The sequence below is a fragment of the Molossus molossus genome, unplaced genomic scaffold (genome assembly GCF_014108415.1).
Source record: "Molossus molossus isolate mMolMol1 unplaced genomic scaffold, mMolMol1.p scaffold_m16_p_13, whole genome shotgun sequence".
In the NCBI taxonomy this organism is placed as follows: domain Eukaryota; kingdom Metazoa; phylum Chordata; class Mammalia; order Chiroptera; family Molossidae; genus Molossus; species Molossus molossus.
This window is the reverse complement of record NW_023425348.1, coordinates 52,041,437-52,061,451: the sequence shown is the minus strand read 5'-3', so window position 1 is coordinate 52,061,451 and position 20,015 is coordinate 52,041,437. Positions and strand designations below refer to the sequence as shown.

Here is a 20,015-nt window from a genome sequence, read left to right as displayed (position 1 = left end):
TATCTATATAATTAAAATAAAGTTTTCACAAAACTTACCAAGGAGCCTATGCAAAATATTCTGAAATTATTCTATTTCATTTAATAAACTGATATCAATCCACCTAATTGATTTCCTTAGACTGTACTTTTCAGCATTTTCATGGTTCTCAACAGAGAGGGTGATTCTTTTGATTGATAAATAAAATTTCTGAAGTTCAAGAATTTAATTTTGAAAGACGAGAATTCATTGCTTTTTAAAATGTGTCCTTATTTTGTTGTAAATATTAACTTTTCATTTATAGTCAGGATGCTTTTAGTGTTAGTTGCTAGTTTTTCTCTCATTTCTAGGATAAGAAAGAATTTTCTAAATGGTGATTTCTTTTCTTTTTGCAGCTCTCATGTATGAATATGAGTCTAGTGCTTCATTAACATAAGGACCTCACCAGTTGGAAGTTACCAGTTTTGCCATCAGCTTACCTTATCCTTTTTAGTTTGGTTCTTTTCCCCAAAGAGTGGAAACGGCTTTCTTTCAAGTTGCTTTTGTTGCAGAGTTCAGAAAATGGCTGATAGTGACTTTGGGAAAAAACCCACAAAGTGTCCCTACTGTTCGTCTACTTCTCAGAAAAATACACTTTGTACATGTTCCTATAAAACCAGGCTTTCTCCAGTGCTGGTGGTGGAAATGTCACAGACATCAAGCATTGGTCATTCAGATGTTTCAGTGTCATCAGAGAGAAGAAATGAACAAGTTTTTACTAAAAATAAGACCTCTGCAAAAGATTTGGTAAATATCAAAGATTCTACTTCTCAGCCCAAGTTGAAATCCCACTCTAATCACATCCCTACCTTCATTCATGGGCCCTTGTCAGCTAATTCATTGCCTTCTTAACTATTAAAGGAATGTTTCTTTCTTACACAAGAGGTGAGCAAAGTTGGTTAGTACTTTCTTTTAGGATATTTCTAACACTGCCCAAATTAATTGTTTCCCAGCACTGTGAATAATTTGGAATGTTGATCTAACTTTTTTTAAAAAGTGGTTTATACAGATGTGGGGTCATTTTTTCAGTGCAGAATGAGATTTATGGTTGTAGTTAAATATAGGGTAGCTATTATTTAAGATAATTTCTGGTTATCTAGTTGGAATATCAAATATACTCTACAAAATCAATTTGCATTAGTTACAATCTATGACTACCCAGTTGGACTGGTTTGGGTGTATTCACCTTTTTTTTTTTTAATCCTCACCCGAGGACATTTTTCCATTTTTTGTTCAGGTAGAGTGGGAAGGAGAGAGAGGAACAGAGAGAGAGAGAGAGAGAAACATCGATGTGAAAGGAACACATCGAGTGGCTGCCACCCGCACAACCGACCAGGGCCAGGGACAAACTGCAACCGAGGTACGTGCCCTTAGCGGAAACCGAACCCGGGTCTCTCAGGACCGCAGGCCGACGCTCCAACCGCTGAGCCAAACCAGCCAGGGCTGTATTCACCTTTCTAAAGACAAGTGAGTGTGGAAGATTTTACATGATATAGCACAGTTTTGGAGACAGAAAGCAGTAAGTTTAAGAAAAGTTAGGTTTGCCCTGCCCTGTTTGGCTCAGCAGTTAGAGTGTCGGCCTGCAGTCCAGAGAGACCCAGGTTCAGTTCTCGCTAAGGGCACATACCTCGGTTGCAGTTTGTCCCCGACCCTGGTTGGGTCGTGCGGGAGGCAGCCACTCGATGTGTCCCTTTCACATCGATGTTTCTCTCTCTCTCTTCCTCTCTCTCCCTCCCACTCTATCTGAACAAAAAATGAAAAAATGTCCTCGAGTGAGGATAAAAAAAAAGTTAGGTTTTCCGTCCTCAAAGTTGTTGTAACTTTTTCAAATTCTTACCCTAAACTGTTTTTTTTCCTGAATTGTATTACTGTATAGTTACTACCATATAGGCATCTCTGAGTTAGTCGTTACTGAGTGAGTTGTTACTATGTTATTTTCATTTGAAGCTTATTTTTTGAATGTCTGGCCAAAAAAATTTTTATGTATAACCTATTTGAGATGATTGTTATGTTTTGAAACAAGAATGATGGAAAAAGCTGTGAAGTCTTCTCACAATTTTAAAGAATCAGGTAAGTTATGATTTATCTGCTATGCAGGTTATAATGTACACTTGCTTGGAGTTAGGAGATTAGTTTGAGTGACTTCTTAAGGTCTCTTTTAGCCTAATGAGTCAATAAATTGTATAGGGCTTAGAATTTGAAAAAGACAGTGAATTATATTGTACAGAATAAATAGACATGGCACACATTAAAGATTTGTCATATCTAAATTATGATTCCTACTTTGTCAACATGTGTGTTATATCTTCATATTACTTTTTTTTTATTCCTTTTTTGGTCTAAGCCCTCACAAACCTCAAGTGTAGAGAGAAAGGCATCTCAACAGCAGTGGGGTCGGGGCAACTTTACAGAAGTGAAAGTTCCTCACATCAGGATGGACAATGGAGCTGCTATTCAGGTATTTAGAAAGCAAAGTGAAGCTACTAGGAACTTTCAGGTTTCTTCTGTGTCAATGGTTAATGGCAAAAAAGATTTAAAAATAAGTTTCTAAGACAGGGAAGGAAAGAAAAGGGGAAATTTACCATTTTCAAGTATATCAAAGTTGTTTTTTTTTTAACTTATCTTTATTGTTGAATGTATTACAGATGTTCCTCATTTTCCCCCTATTGACCTCCTCCCCACTACTGCCCCCCGCCTGCCTTTCTCCACACTTTGTTTGTGTCCATTGGTTATGCATATAAGTTCTTTGGTTTATTTCTTTCCACCCCTCAACCCCCCTTCCCTTTGAGGTTTGTCAGTCTAAAAACCAATTTGTACTTCTTAATCCCTTCACCTTTTTCACTCATTCCCCCAGCCAGCAAAATGTTCTCTGTATCTATGAGAATGTTTCTGTTCTGCTTGTTCATTTTGTTTGTAGATTTAATTACATAGATATGTATTCATTGCCATTTTGTTCATATTTTTTATCTTTTTCTTCAAGAAGATCCTTCAACATTTCATATAATACTAGTTTGATGATGATGAATTCCTTTAGCTTTTTCTTGTCTGGGAAACTCTTGATATGGCCATCGATTCTAAATGACAGCTTTGCAGGATAGAGTAATCTTGGTTGTAGGTTCTTGCTTTTCATCACTCTGAATATTTCTCGCCACTCCCTTCTGGCCTGCAAAGTTTCTTTTGGGAAATCTGCTGAGAGTCTTATGGGAACTCCCTTGTAGGTAACTAACTGCTTTTCTCTTGCTGCTTTAAAGAATTTCTCTTTGTCTTGAACCTTTTACATTTTGATGATGATGTGTCTTGGTGTGGGCCTCTTGGGGTTCATCTTGTTTGGGACTCTCTGTGCTTCCTGGACTTGTATGTCTGTTTCCTTCCCCAAGTTAGGGAAGTTTTCTGCCATTATTGTTTCAAATAGGATTCCGATTTCTTGTTTTCTCTCTTCTCCTTCTGGCACCCCCAAGATGCGAATGTTGGCATGCTTGAAGTTCCCAGAGGCTCCTTACACTATCCTCATTTTTTTGGATTCTTTTTCTTTTTGCTATTCTGATTGGGTGTTTTTTGCTTCCTTATATTCCAAATTGATGGTTTGCTTCTTGGCTTTACCTACTCTACTATTTAATCTGTGTAAATTATTCTTTATTTCAGTTAGTGCCTCCTTCATTTCTGACTGTACATCCTTCCTTTCTGACTGGTCCTTTTTTATGCTCTTGCAGCCCTCACTGAGTTTGCTGAGTTTCTCAATAAGTTAATTGAGCATTCTTATAAGCAGTGTTTTGAACTCTGCATCTGTTAGGTTGCTTATCTCCATATCACTTAGTTCTTTTCCTGGAGTTCTGTTCTGTTTTTTCATTTGGGACCTGTTTCTTTGTCTCCTCATTTTGGCTGCCTCCCTGTGTTTGTTTCTATGTATTACTTAACAAGAGGTATGGGGCTAGCTGAGACCAGATGCTACTTGTTTGAAAGAATTTAGGAAAACCTGAAGCAGGATCCAGACAGGCCAATCCTATGGTAAAGCAACTGGAAACAGCTTGGGTGGGCCTGAAAGTTGGGTGGGGCAAACAGTGTGAGCCAAGTTGCTGGAGTTCCAGGTATGGCAGCCCTCTGCCGCCCCAGGGAATGGCTCACCAAGGGAACAAAGGCCTCTGACAGCATGTTTGTCCAGGAGAAAGCCCCCTCTCCAGCCCTCACTCCAATGCCAAACAGCTCTGTTCTTCCCTATATGTCTCTGGCGCCCCTCTAGCTGCTTCCCCTCTGAGATTAGAAGGAGCAAGTCTGAGTAAATTCGTGCACGGGCCCTTTAAGAGGAGCTGCCTGGGGCTCCAGCCTCCTCAGCCTCCCTGAGCCTCAGTTCCTGCTGGTTTTACAGTCAGAAGTTATAGGAACTTCTCTTCCTGGCACTGGAACCCTGTTGCTGGGGGCCTGAGTGGGACAAGGACCCCTCAGTCCTTAGGGAGTACCTTCCCAGCCGATGTGTTCCTCCAGATTTTCATCCACCACACGTGGGTGTGGGGACCAGCCTGTTGCGCCTCCACCCCTCCTTCTAGTCTTGAAGCCATTCTTTAATTCCGTAGTTGTAGGACTTCCATTCAGCTTGATTTCAGGTGGTTTTGAATGATGGTTGTTCTGTAGTTTAGTTGTAACTTTGATGTGGTTGTGGGAGGACGCGATACCGTGTTTACCTACGCCGCCATCTTGACCGGAAGTCCAAGTATGTCAGTCTTTACTACGGACAATACAGACTATTTTTTCCTTCCATAGAGGACCAAATGGACTTTAATCAACGTGGAGGGCATTTTAAAATTAGAGCATTTTGATCTTCAGATCTTGCCTGTTGCTGAGGGCAATTGTGGAGTCTTTGTGTAGACCTCTTTAAGATGCAGAGAGGGACCAGAGGACTTGTCATGTTTGGCTGTTCACTTCCTGGAGGCTGTTTTTTTGCAGCCTCTGATTGGATGAATACCAATACTGTCTTCCTAGGATTCTAATTACAATATACAAATATGAATTAAATATTAGTACCATTTTAGAAATTAAATGTGATACTATAATATCAGTTTAAAGGAACTTCAACAAGAACAGCTACTAGAAGAAATTTGAATTAATGTTAACTTTTAAAAAACATATTAAGAAATATTTGGCAATATACCTCAAGTGATCAGAAAAACTTCCTGAGAAATTCTAACTTAAAAAAGCTTAAATATCCCCCTTTAAAGAAAAGGTCTGGCCCTGGCCGGTTTGGCTCAGCGGTTAGAGCGTCGGCCTGCGGTCCTGAGAGACCCGGGTTCGGTTCCTGCTGGGGGCGCGTACCTCAGTTGCAGTTTGTCCCCGGCCCTGGTCGGTTGTGCGGGTGGCAGCCACTCGATGTGTTCCTTTCACATCGATGTTTCTCTCTCTCTCTCTCTCTGTTCCTCTCTCTCCCTCCCACTCTACCTGAACAAAGAATGGAAAAATGTCCTCAGGTGAGGATAAAAAAAAAAGAAAGAAAGAAAGAAAGAAAAGGTCTGCATTTAAAAAATCTACAAATTTGCTGAGTTCTATTTTTATTTTATTAAAATAATTTTTTTTCCTTTATTGATTTTAGAGAGAGAAGAAGGGAGAGGGAGAGAGAGATAGAATCATTCATGAGAGAGAACATCTACTGGCCGCCTCCTGCATGCCCCCACTGGGGATCGGCCCACAATCTGGGCATGTGTCCTGACCAGGCATGTGCTGGCGACCTCCTGGTGCAGGATCGCCACTCAGCGGCTGAGCCACACCGACTGGACGAAATTTGCTGAGTTGTAAATGTAGTCATAAGAGCTCTTACAAAATCAAAATGTGTTTGTTGTGAAAAATTAGGAAAATATACGTAGAAAAGTGAAGAAAATAAAAATTATGAGCCAGATATAACCAGTTTTAACATAACATTTATTACCTTTATTTTTTATGCATATATATATATATATATCCTATATTTTCTTTTCAGTTTTTTTCTCTCTTAAATGATGAACTATTTCTTGTATACATTTTGAAGAAATAACGTTAACTGGTATAGTTCAAGTTTCTCTTCCTCCATTTAACAGACAGGCTCATTTTGAAGATTTTAAACCTTGCAGTAGATTATAAAAAAGGAAGTTAAAATCATCCAAAATTCTGCCCTGGCTGGTTTGGCTCAGAGGTTGGAGCATCGGCCTGCAGTCCAGAGAGACCCAGGTTCGGTTCCCGCTAAGGGCACGAACCGCGGTTGCAGTTTGTGCCCAACCCTGGTTGGGTCGTGCGGGAGGCAGCCACTCGATGTGTCCCTTTTACATCAATGTTTCTCTCTCTCTTTTTCCTCCTCTCTCTCTCTCCCACTCTATCTGAACAAAAAAATGGAAAAATGTCCTCGGGGGAGGATAAAAAAACTTTTTAAAAAATCATCCAAAATTCTACTTCCTGGTGATAACTACTCAATATTTAAATGAACGTCTTTCCAGACTTTAATATAAGCATCCTCACATACACACATTTCAGCATTTTCATACTGGGATCATGTCATGCATGCTTTTACACTCCACACACTGTCATGTCAATAAAAATAGATCTATATTATGTTTTAATAGCATCCTCTCAAAATTAATATGAACAAGAAGTCATGTTCTTCTTATTTTTACCACTATTTAATGATGTCAAAGCCAGTAGTTAAAGAAAAAGATTAGTTTATTAAAAAATGTAGTTGGGCAATTGAACTATTCCTCTACCCATTCCTCATTTTAAAAAGTTTTATTTAAACTATTAAAATTCTGTGTCCAAGTTGTGGTTCTATATGTTTAGAAAGAAAATGAGAGTTTAGTTTTTAAAGGTCGAGAAAAATTGGGGAAATGGTGATAGAATTGAGATTATTTTGTTCTGTGGGGGAGAAAAGGTAAATGACCATTTAAATTCAGATTTAACTTATTTTACATAATAAATAGTTGGGAGTGGCATATAATAATAAAAGTAAAATATTTTGTCTTATTTAAATCATCTTAGTTTTCTGACTTTAACTCTCTCTGTTAAGTGGGAGCAGGGGAGGGAGGGGAGTAGAAGTAATTATAAGTCATCTGAAAGCAGTGTCTTGGGGACGGGATGTGCCCTGTGTGAGTTTAGGGGTCTCTACTTAAAGTAGTTAAGACGGTAAATCTGGAGCTCTTCCGTCAGGGTTCAACTTCACATACCCAGTCTCTCGCTTCTCTCAAATATGTATATGTAGTCCCTGGCTGGTTTGGCTCAGCGGTAGAGTGTCAGCCCATGGACCAAAGAGTTGTGGGTTTGATTCCGGCCAAGGGCACGGACCTTTGTTGCAGTTCGTCCCCGGCCCTGGTCAGGGTCATGCAGGAGGCAACCAATCGATGTGTTCCCCTCACATCAATGTTCCTCTCTCTCTCTCTCTCCCTCTCCCACTCTATCTGAAGATATTTGAAAAAATATCCTCAGGTGAGGATTAAAAAAAAAAATCAAATATGTATATGTAGGAGGATTCCAACTGCTGGCTTGCTGACAGGATTTATTGATTCATTCATTTATCAGTTCACGAATTCATTCCACATTTGTACGGCTCTTCCTTTGGAATGCCTTCCTTGCCTTGCTTGGATTATTGGAAAAAAAAAATCTCAGCCCTGGCTAGTTTTGCTCAGTGGTTAGAGCGTCGGCCTGCAGTCTAGAGGGACCCGGATTCGGTTCCCCTAAGGGCACGTACCTCAGTTGCAGTTTGTCCCCGGCCCTGGTTGGTCGTGCGGGTGGCAGCCACTCGATGTGTCCCTTTCCTGTCAATGTTTCTCTCTCTCTCTCTCTCCCCCCTGCTCTATCTGAACAAAAATGGAAAAGTATCCTTGGGTGAGGATTAAAAAAAAATCTCAATTACTTTTTTGCCCTTGTTCCCTCACATGCCAGTCTCAGAAGCTACCTCTTTCATAATGGTTTCCTTTGTTCTTCCAGTGTTTTAGCTCTAGTCTCTGGCCCCAATGTCATTTTGTATTTTTATTTTAACTTAAGACTTTCTGACTTAAGAATAATCTTGTCTCTTGAGGAGATTACAAATTCTGAGAAAACAGGAATTATGTTTTATTCAACTTTGTAGCCCCCAAAGTATATATCGTAAGGAAATATCTAAGCAAAGTCAAACATGTTGAAACTGAGTATTTCCTTCTTTCTTCCCTTCCCTTTCCTCCTCATCTCTCTTCTCTCTCCCTCCCCATCTCTTTCTCTTTCTTTCCTTTTCTTTCTCTTTTCTTCCTCCCCTTAACTCCCCTCTCCATCTCCCACCTCTCTTCCTCCCTCCCTTCCTATCTCCCTTCCTCCTTTCCTTCCTTATCCCCATGCACTAAACATGAACATTTTGCTTACATGGTTTCAGGGTACGCTTTTTAAAGGGCACAAAAGAAACAGCTTCTTGCCCTGGCCGGTTTGGCTCAGCGGTTAGAGCATCGACCTGCAGTCCTTAGAGACCCGGGTTCGGTTCCCGCTAAGGGCATGTACCTTGGTTGCAGTTTGTCCCTGGTCCTGGTTGGTCGTGTGGGTGGCAGCCACTTGATGTGTCCCTTTCACATCGATGTTTCTCTCTCTGTTCCTCTCCCTCCCTCCCACTCTACCTGAACAAAAAAATGGGAAAATGTCCTCGGGTGAGGATAAAAAAAAAAAAGAAAGAAAGAAAAAGAAACAGCTTCTTAAGGAGCTTCTAGACCATCTTGGGGGGAAAATGTAGGCGAGAGAGTAATAATAGTGTTTGAAGACCAATGCATACGTGCTGATGGAAGTCAGAAGGAAGGAACAGTCACCACCATGCAGTTAGTCAGGGAAGCCCTTCATGAGAGAGGTAAATAATTAGTTGGGCATTGAATCTGCTTTTACTAAAGTAACAAAGGAAAATAAGTGGTAGAAAAGATGAAGACTAGCAACCAGTTTACCTGAGGCCTGGTGAAGGTGATGACACAGAGATAGAGTAGCACTTCTAGGGAAGACTTTGCTGGCTGACGCAACCTAACGGCATTACCTCAGCCATTCTCTTGTGTTCAGAAGCTCTCTCAAGATCCAGAAATATTTGTTGGTTTGGAGTAGGGACATCGACTCCTCCCAATCAAATTCACAAGAAATGAAAGTGTGAACAAGTGATCTGTGTGTCATTTTACAGAGCGAACCAGCATGCTGGTGTTGGCAAGACCAGTGCATGCTGTGTTCATGAGCAGAAGTTAAATGATAAGCGGAAGGATTCTTGGTCTGGATAGTGTTACTACAGATGGTTTTTATTTTATCCTCAGTGCTGACTTATATTAAAATTTCTGTCCCATATTGCTTTTTCTAAAACAAGAGGAGTAAAACAACAAAAGTGATTTTTAATATAAATAATGAAGATAAAAGTGTTACTTGGTAACAAGAAAGCAATTGTTCTATGGTTAATATGTGTTAATTTTATAGCTCTCAGTGTTTTGTGATAATTTTGGGGGTGAATGTATTTTATACACATATGTATGTATGTATGTATGTATGTATTGATATTCCATTCCTTTTTCTTATGAAGATATTTTATTAATATTGTAGTTTGTAAGAGATTCATTTTTATACATTTCCCCATTAGGATTTTTATGGTTTTCCTCCAAAAGACATTTAATGAAATTCATCAAAGCTTATTTTTATTTAATTAAGATGTGTTTAGTAATATTGAAGCAAATATGTGGTGCCTTCTATTTGGTTTTACCCTGGATCAAAATCTCTCTTCCCTTGGGTGGATGTCTGTCAGTGTGTGTTCATTTTTAATACTCAGTGACTGGCTAAGGAATACAAAGGAACTCTTATTTTTTTTTATCTAGGAAATATATACATTTGGAAGAATATTGGGAAAAGGGAGCTTTGGAGTGGTCATTGAAGCTACAAACAAGGAAACAGAAACTAAGTGGGCAATTAAAAAAGTGAACAAAGAAAAGGTAAGGCTTATTAGCAGCATCATACTGAGGGCAGTACCCGTGCAGTGTGGTGGGCAGTATAGTTTTCACACTAACATACCTGCCTCAGACCTTGTGGGCTGGGGTCAGGGCTGTTCCCCAGGGTCTGTGGGCATTTCTCAAACCTTCTGGAACGATAGCAGTTCTTCAGCTCAGGAAGACAAGTGTATCTGGAAAAAGCAAATGAAAAGATATCTAACATAATCAGTATTACCAAATATAGGTAAAGGTTACCAGAACTGAAGGTAATGTCGATGATCAGTATGTATAATGTAGGGCTACTGGCTAGAGAGCCTTCCTAGGAGTGAGTGCTGGGGCTCTCTCCTGAGGGTTCTGCTCTGCTTTTGTCCTGTTCTCTCCTTTCCTTTGATTTCCCACTTCCTCGTTGTTAGTTTATTCTGTTTATTCATCCCACCTATTCTTTTAGTTTGAACCACTTTCCCCCCAGCTATCTACTTATATCCTCTGTATTCCTCACTGGATGTCCCCTGAGCCGGAGAATGACGGGGCTTCCCCTTAAGGGAGAGTCTAAGTCCCCAGGTTTTACACCTGATCATTTCATCAATTTTTAAAAATTTTCTGTGCCTGGGGAAAAATTATGTTTTTTCCTTATATATATATTTTAAACCAACTGTTATGTATTGCCAATTGTTCTCACTTTTCTTTTTAAAACAATATTTTTATTGATTTTTTTTTAGATAGAGAGGAAGGGAGAGGGAGAAAAGAGAAACATTGATGAGAGAGAAACATTGGTTGGTTGCTTCCTACATGCCCCATACTGGGGATCGAGCCACACCCTGGACATATGACCTGACTAGGAATCAAACCGGCAACCCTTCGGTGCATGGGACGATGCCCAACTAACTGAGCCGCACCGGCCAGGACTATAATTTAGATTTCTGATGCTAAGTATTGCAATTACAAAATGAGATAGTAGGTTTTTAATGTGTTCTTCAAAACAAACGATAGCAAATTACGAATAATTTCTCCTTAAAGATTAATAAAGTAACATATTAATCTTAATAAAGCAAGATCCAGAGCTTTTCTACTAGTCTTCGGAATTTTAGAACCACGGTGCTACATGGGACGTCATTTCCTTTGCCCCTTTGGCATCAGGTAGGGTTAAGGGTTAGTTTTAGGTTATATAGTCAGGATACCTGCTTGTAGTTTTAGGAATTCATAATCTTGTAAACACATATTGATCCTGAGAGTTTACAGGACACTAAGATAGTAAAATAAAATTATTTAATCAATGTTATGACTTGGATAATATATTACTGTGTTATATACAAGTGAAGCTGTTTGGAGAAGGAGGTAGGAACAGAATTGAGGTGGATTTTAGGAGAACTTTTGGTAACTTTTTACATCTAGTCTAGACAGAAATTCAGTCCTCACTGTCACTATCCCTGTTAACCCTCTTAGGATAACCTTAAAATGTGACTTTCATCCTACATGGGCGGGGCGTAGTGAGTGGACAGTTTCCTGCTCACTCCGGGATGGTCATGGTTAAAGGGTAAGAGCAGGAATGACCCTAAGAAAAATTTTTACGTAAGTAAAGATTGCCTTCTGATCAATCCCTTTTCAATCCTTTAAGAACTATATGCACTCTCCTAACTTGGAGGGGCAGCTGAGGTATGAGGAAGGAGGAAGGGATAAAACCTTCCTTATCCCTCTCAGAGATATTTTATGTGCACAAGGACAGTGCTTATTTGCAAACAATGATGGCCATTTAGATTCAGTAGGGGTGATGATTGGTGTGGTGGTAGTGGTAGTGGGGGGAGCAGGGGAAGTCCTTCTAAAATTCTTAGATGACATTGTAGAAAATCAGTGACTTACACCCTGATTGGAGGCCTTGTGCTCCCTGGGGTGCTGCTGCCTCACCTTTTGCCGTCAGGTATGGTTAAGGGTCACATCGAGGAGATCGAGTTGGAGTTAGATTGGTGTGAAGGCAACATCTCAATTTCTCTTTCTCAGTTAATTTTTGAAGATTGGGGACCAGGAAGTGATATAATGCAGGGATGAGTGTAAAGTCTCACTTCCTATTGTTTCTTTTGATGTATATAAATATAATCAAAGCAAAACAACAACAAAACAGAAAAAAACATTTTTTTATCTTCTCCAATTGATGTCCTTGGAAAGTAGATTTTGTCTTTATTATGCTAACATCAAAGGATCAACATGATTCTGAAGGAAATACCAAAAAGCATGTTAAAAATTGGAATAATTTTTGTGAGGGGACAGAGACCATATTGTAGCTAATTTATAGAAAAAGTCCAAGAAACAGATGGAGTTTGAAGTAAAATTATATATAAAATTATATATAAAATTGGAGAAAGGGGCATAATTTAATTTTATTATGGAAATAAGTTGCATGTTATTTTTTTGAAAAAGAAACTTCTCAACAAAGTGTAGGGAAAACATAAGAGTAAGTTTTATACCGAGGTATGTAGCAGTGACATGCACATGTGAAATCTCTGTTTCCTCTATTTAAGGCTGGAAGCTCTGCTGTGAAGTTACTCGAACGGGAGGTGGACATCCTGAAAAGTGTGAGGCATGAACACATCATACACCTGGAGCAGGTGTTCGAGACACCCACGGTAACGCTCTGGCAGGGGCTGTGTTTGGAAAGTTGTCACTACACAGTGAACATTATTCCCTTCTGAAGTAACCCCTCTGAGGCACGCTGCTCATGTCCTCGGCACGAGCTTGTCACTGAAGATGGATGACAGCATTTGGGAGGACTCTTATTATTGATTGTATAATTAGGTGTCTGATGATTAGATTGATGGCTTTAGTGATAGTTTTAGGTGGCATATTGAAAACAAATGTTTAAAATTGAAACCACTTCATACACAACCAAACAGGGATGAGGGCTTCCTTAGAGATGGCTTTATTTTGCTTTGGTCCTTGGTTTCTCTGTGATAGTCTCTTGGAATATTGTCATGCTTTTGAAGGTTAGCTTTATAATAAAGTTAGCATGGTATATTTAGCACTATGTAAAAGATATTTTGTCTGTGTCTTACCAACATGTTTAATCTTCCTTGTTCCCTATTGTTATCATTCTTCTCTTGGAATGCCTGTAATTTTCATTAGAGTTGTTCTGAAGCCTGGTGATTTGCCATTCTGCCTCCAGACTGATTAGTGCCTATGGGCTTGAGTGTTTCTCTGCTTGGAGGCAAAATAATTTAGTGATTAGATATGTGGACTCTGGGGTCAGATTGCCAGTGCATTTGAATCCTGGCTCCATTATTGGCTATGACACCATGACAAATTGTTCAACTTCTCTCTACCTTAGTTTCCTCATCTGTAAAATGGATTTGTTTGTTGAGTGATTAAATGGGAAAATGGATATAAAGTATCTGTCTCATTAAATGTTAGCTGTTATTCTTTGTTTCCTTTGTCAGTCGAAGGCAGTGATACTTCATTCATTAGGAGTGCTTAATAGCTATTAGAGACCACAGTTATCCTTTTTTTTTTAATCCTCACCTGAGGACATTTGTGCATTTATCTTCAGATAGAGTGGAAGGGAGAGAGGGAAGAAGAGAGAGAGAGAAACATCAATGTGAGAGAGACACATTGACTGGTTGCCACCCATACGACCCCAACTGGGGCCAGGGACAAATTGCAACCGAGGTACGTGCCTTAGTGGGAATCAAACCTGCTATCTCTGGTCCATGGGTGGGTGCTCTAACTGCTGAACCAAACTGGCCAGGGCCACAATATATGGCAATGATGACCAACGTAATACTTCCAGTCTTAAAGTCGTGATTTCTTTATCCCCAAATCTCCTTATCCCCCAAATCTTCTTAAAATAATTTTGCTCTTTAATGATCAGTTTTAAGCAGTTTGATTATGTTGTGTCTCGGTATAGTTTTCTTCATGTTTCTTGTGCTTGTGGTTCATGGAGCCTCTTGGATCTGTGAGTTTGTGGTTTTCATCAAATTTAGGAAATTTCTGGCCATTATTTCTTTAAATATTTTTTCTGCCATCTCCCGCTTTGGGGACTCCAAGTACTTATATTAGATTGCTTTGTATTCGTCCACAGCTTCCTGATGGTCTGTTCATTTTCTGAATCTTTTTTCTGTCCTTGTTTCATTTAGCATAGTTTCTTCTGTGTTGTCTTCAGATTCAATAATCTCTCTTTCTGTAGCACTGTATGTGCTCTTTGTCCTTTCCAATGGAAATTCGATTTGGGTCAATATTTTCTCCTACTTAAATATAGTTATAATAACTTTTTTTTTTTTATCCTCACCTGAGGATATTTTTCCATTTTTTGTACAGATAGAGTGGGAGGGAGAGAGAGGAAGGGAGAGAGAGAGAGAAACATCGATGTGAAGGGACACATCGAGTGGCTGCCACCCGCACGACCAACCAGGGCCGGGGACAAACTGCAACCGAAGTACGTGCCCTTAGCGGGAACCGAACCCGGGTCTCTCCGGACCGCAGGCCGACGCTCTAACCGCTGAGCCAAACTGGCCAGGGCTAGTTATAATAACTTTTAATGTCCTTTTCTACTAATTCTATCATGTGTGTCATTTCTAGGTTAGTTTTGATTGATTTTTCTTTTCCTTCATTACAGGTTATATTTTCCTGTGTCTTTTTATGCCTGTTAATTTTTTATTGGTTGCTGGGTATTTTTATATTTTCATAACTATTCTTTGGCTCTATTGTAGGACATAGCTAAGTGGCGTAGAAACCGTCTGATGCTTTTTTTATCCTTACCCTAGGACATTTTTCCATTTTTTTGTTCAGATAGAGTGGGAGGGAGAGAGAGAGAGAACGAAACATCATCATGAAAGGGACACATCGAGTGGCTGCCACCCGCGCTACCAACCAGGGCCGAGGACAAACTGCAACCGAGGCACGTGCCCTTAGCGGGAACCGAACCTGGGTCTCTCTGGACCACAGGCCAATGCTCTAACCACTGAGCCAAACCGGCCAGGGCGATGCTTGAAGCATTGTTAGGTGACAGCGGAGCAGCCTCTCGTCTAGGGCTCATGTTTTCCTGCTAGTGAGGAAAGACCCTTCTGAGTACTCTCCCTGATGCCCCATAAATTAAGAGATTTTCCACTCTGGCTAGTGGGAATACAAACTCATTTGTATTCCATATGTAGGCTCCAGTGGTTATTCCTTCTGTTCCTTTTGCATGGTTCTTTTTCCAGCTTCTGGAACCTTCTTCATGCACTTGCGCTGCGTAGTATTCTGCTGGAGACCTGAGGGTGACCCTCTGCAAACCTATGGAGCTTTCTCTGTGCGCAGCTTTCCCCTCTTTGGTGCTCTGCCCTGGGACCTTTAGTCATCTTGACCTTCCTGGGCTCCTGGCTCCATCCCCTCAATTCCGGAGACTGCTGGGCTCTGCTTGGGTGACCTCTTCCTGCTCTGTGGCCTGGACGCTGTCCAGACAGCAAGCCAGGATGACCGGTGGGCTTGCCTCCTGTGTTTCTCTCTTTGGAAACACTGCCCTTTGCTGCCTGGTGTCTAATGCCTGAAAATTGTTTTTCTGTGTATTTTGTCCATTTCTTAAGTTGTTTCAGGAGGGAGAGTAAGTCTGCTCTCTATGTTACTCCATCTCGGGCACAAGTGCAGTTCCAAATCTAGAACAGTTTGAAGGCAAAGGAAACTGTTATCTGTGGTTGTCATTTTATGTATTGCTTGCCCTTGCTTCGGATAGGTCAGCTCTGCCTCTCTCCACTCTCCAACTCACACAAATCCTAGGCCTTCCGCTGAAGCCGTCTTTAGAATTACTGGAAATTACTACTTGATTGGTGAGGCCGTGGTATTAGTATTGATCATTCATTTTGACTAAGTTACGGTTTTTTTGTGAGTCCAAATGTTCTCCAGATTGACACTATTATTTCTAATAATTATAAAAAGACTTCTAAAAAACTGTTATTGCTATAACTTTTATCAATGTACAGATTTAGAATGGACATCAATTTATATTGTAAGCTAATGTAACATTCCTTCTAAATAGTTCTTACCATGTCATGTGCCAGTGGTCTCTGCAGTGCCGGCAGTAGGGAAATATGGCCTTGTTCAAAAGCCTATTATGTTAGACTTTGCAGAACAGTTACTTTTGAAATTCTAAAGCATCCTCAGGTTTAGTGAATCAGAATTTTGACTATAAAAAGAAAAGGTGTTAACCTTCTCTTCCTGTTTTCATGCTTGCTGATTGAACACAGAAGTTGCATTCCTAGTGGTTGTAGAATAGAATCAGACCCCTAAATCTTAAAAACAACAACAAAAATCTAGAAGCATAGACTAGAATGGAGACAGAGAGGGTATTCTGTGACTGAATAGCAGTGGGTGTGAAAAAGACTTGGATTTTAGGTGACCGCGAATCTTTTTGACTCAATAGATGACTTGACTGTTGGGATACCTAAAGTGATCTTAATATGTATGAACAGAAACAGCAAATCTGGAAGAGGTATTTCATCTATGGCTTTTGCCACTCGTAGCCAATTAGTCACTAAGTCCCACTGCTTCTTTCTCCTAGGCATCTTTCTTCTTCCCCTTCTTGTGTCCATTCTGTGCCTCTCGTCTACCCTCTGTTAACAGGTCAGCATACCACAGTGTGCCAGCCAAATCTGGTGTGCTGCCTGTTTTTTATGGCCCATAAACTATGTTTTTTCTTTTACATTTTTAAATGGTCAAAAGAAATTTAAGAGTAATATTTCATGACATGAAAATTATATGAAGCTGAAATTTTAGAGTCTGTAAATAAAGTTTCATTGTGTTGTTTATGATTGCTTTCATGCTGTAACAGCAGAGTGGTGTTGCTTATAAAAGGGATAGTATGGCCCACAAAGCTGCAAGTATTTATTGTCTGGTTCTGGCCTTGACAGAAAAATCTGGCTGAGCCCTGCTCCACATTACTACTGGAGTGTTCTTTTAGAAACGCAAAATTGATAACAGCGTACACCTTTCCCCAACTCCAGACACAAGCTTCAGAATCTTCAGTGGCTTCTTACTGCATATGGGGAAAAGTTCCAGACTCCTTCCTGTGAGATCCAAGACTTTATAATCTGGAACCAGCCTGTTCTTTCCGTCTCAGGCCTCACCACCACTCCACTCTCCTCTGTCCTACCAAACTCCCAGTGCTATTAACACTGAGATCTGCGCACTTTTAACAGCAGTGTCGTTTCAAGTTTTGTGGTCTTTGCAAATACCATGCGTTCTGCCTGTTCTTGTCCACCCTTTCTACCCTTACATTGCTATTCACGCATTCAGACCTCCTTTAATGTCGCCTCCTCAGTGAGCATTTTTTAGGCAGAGGCTCCCTCCTCTGAAACCTCATGGCATCTGGGGCCTGCCTCTTCCATCAACACTTACCACCTGAATTTATAACTGCACTGGGAGCTCCTTGAGGAGAAAGACTGTCTTATGCTTCTGTGCCCCTCTAGTATCCTGCACAGTATCTTGTACATAATAAATATTTTGCAACTAATAGATTGATGATTGAGATCATGATAACATTTTTACTATATATGTAATATAGAACATGTTTAAGATCCCCACCTATATAATTTGCTCTCTCTCTTTTTTTAAATATATAACATCAGAAAATGTACCTTGTGATGGAGCTTTGTGAGGATGGAGAACTCAAAAAAGTTCTGGAGAGGAAAGGACATTTCTCAGAGAATGAGGCAAGGTGGATCATCCAAAGCCTCGCGTCTGCTATAGCGTATCTTCACAATAACGGTGAGAAGAGGCTCGTCTGGTCACTGACTCCATGAATGCAGATCTCGCTTTTGTTTCAGGGTAATTGTACTCAGGATTCATAGTCACAGAAATAACGCCTGTGAGTATGGGAGATTTTACTTAAAAAGTAAAAAGCTAACCCTGGCCAGTTTGGCCCAGCGGTTGGAGCATCGGCCCACTGACCAGAGAGACCTGGGTTCGGTCCCCGCTAAGGGCACGTACCTCGGTTGCAGTTTGTCCCCGGCCCTGGTTGGGGTCGTGTGGGTTGCAACCACTCAGTGTGTCTCTCTCACATTGATGTTTCTCTCTCTCCCTCCCACTCTACCTGAAGATAAATGCAAAAATGTCCTTGGGTGAGGATAAATGATAATAATAATAATAATAATAATTAAAGAGCTTTCCTTTTTAACTATACTTATAGATATATTTAATTAGACAAGGCAAGTATACAATTACATTGTACATGGACAAGGATGAAGTTGTGAACATTTCTGTTTAACAGTTTGAGAAGGAGCTATTATTATCAAATAAAAAATAGACAAATCAATAATAAAAGTGAAATTTATAAAAGCATTTATATATTAATAATTTAAAAATTATATATTCTGGACATTTAGAGCCATTTTAGGTTCACGGCGAAGTTGAGCAGATGTTACAGAGATTTCCCAGACAGATATTCCCGCTGTCAGAGCGTTCCTATGAAACCTTTTGTAAGCTGAAATGGCATGAAGCAACACCCCCCACAAATTATGTGGAAAAGTTTTCACTGTTCCCAGGCCCCCAGTATAACCTACCAAATCATACCAAATGACACGAACATACAGTAACGCAGGGATGATATGGTAAACACACAGCATGTTTTGTACAGCCATCGGTTCACTCAAACAGTAGACTTTCCATTTTATCTATTATTGGATACCTACTAAAAAGATATCACTTTGGCCTGGCCAGTGTAGCTCAGTGGTTGAGCATCGACCCATGCACCAAGAGGTCGCCGGTTCGATTCCTGGTCAGGGCACATGCCCAAAGTTGTGGGCATGCAGGAGGCGGCAGATTGATGTCCTCTCTCATCGGTGTTTCTGTCACTCTCTCCCTCTCCCTTCCTCTCTCTCTAAAATTAATAAAAAAAAATTAAAAAAAATTAAAAGACACCACTTTGCTACGAGCAGAACCAATAGTAACTTTGGCAGCTTTCAAGATTGTTTATCTCTGTGTAAATAGTGCAAATGGTGGACACAGGCAAGTTCAGCACCTATGTGTTATCTTTATTTCATTCACCACGATCAAAATGCTTACTTACGTCTAGTTTTACAGTAAGTGTAACACTCTTATGAGCTCCCTTAGGCTTCTCTGATACTGTAGGACACATCTTGCTCACAGATGCACGGAATTAATCAAGATAAAGCGCAGATGCTCCAGAAACAGTTCAAAGCTATGGTGGCTCGATGCTGAGATGCTGAGCGTGGTTCCCAGGAAAGGAGCTCGGGGTGCCACTCGGGCCGTTCAGGATGCGATGCCTCTATAAAGGCTTGCTGGAAACAACTGTTGAACTCTATTTTTGTTTTTTGCATTTTTTCATAAAAGCAAAAATCCTCTTTGAATTTCTATCAGCGAAAACAGGTGCTAAAGTAGGTCTTTTATAAAAGTGAAGGGGTGTAATGTGAACTTTTGAAAAGTGGGGGATACCTGTCTGCCCTTCTGCCCATCCATGAACAGCCTCCCCCATTGTCAACACCCCCCAACGCAGTGGACATTTCTGTAATTGATGAACCTGCATTGACATATCATCATCACCAAGTCCATACTTTACATTAGGATCACTCTAGGTGTTGTGTATTCTCTGGGTTTTGACCAATGTATGCTATAACATGTATCCACTGCTTTAAAATCCACACTTAAAAATTATTCTAGTTAGCCCTGGCCAGTTTGGCTCAGCGGTTAGAGCGTCTGCCTGTGGTCTGGGAGACCCGGGTTCGGTTCCCGCTAAGGGCACGTACTTCGGTTGCAGTTTGTCCCCGGCCCTGGTTGGTCGTGTGGGTGGCAGCCACTCGATGTGTCCCTTCACGTCGATGTTTCTCACTCTCTCTCCCTTCCTCTCTCTCCCTCCCACTCTATCTGTACAAAAAATGGAAAAATGTCCTCCGGTGAGGATTAAAAAAAAAAAAAAAATTATTCTAGTTATTCCAGTCCCTTTACTTTTCTTTTGTGTTGCTGCTGCTTTTCCTCACACTCCACCTTTTTTTCAAAGTTAGTTGGCTTACATGTGATTTTGGAAAGTTTTCATTGTATAGATGAGAAAAACCTGACTAGAGAGGTGCTGCGCCATGGTTGGGCGTGGCAGAGCGGGTACTGGAACCCAGGGGT

At 40.5% G+C, this 20,015-nt stretch overlaps 1 protein-coding gene across 2 annotated transcripts in view; it reads left to right on the top strand.

The window, feature by feature from the left end:
• Positions 1 to 540: 540 nt before the first annotated feature.
• The window catches only part of STK33 (serine/threonine kinase 33), a 65,966-nt gene continuing 46,491 nt past the window's right edge, over positions 541 to 20,015 (top strand). For both annotated transcript variants that reach the window (XM_036259383.1, XM_036259382.1), the window contains exons 1-5: positions 541 to 765; positions 2,363 to 2,476; positions 9,819 to 9,932; positions 12,443 to 12,547; positions 17,513 to 17,651. In XM_036259383.1, the coding sequence (XP_036115276.1) occupies positions 541 to 765; positions 2,363 to 2,476; positions 9,819 to 9,932; positions 12,443 to 12,547; positions 17,513 to 17,651 (697 nt within the window). The remainder of the gene's footprint in view (positions 766 to 2,362; positions 2,477 to 9,818; positions 9,933 to 12,442; positions 12,548 to 17,512; positions 17,652 to 20,015) is intronic.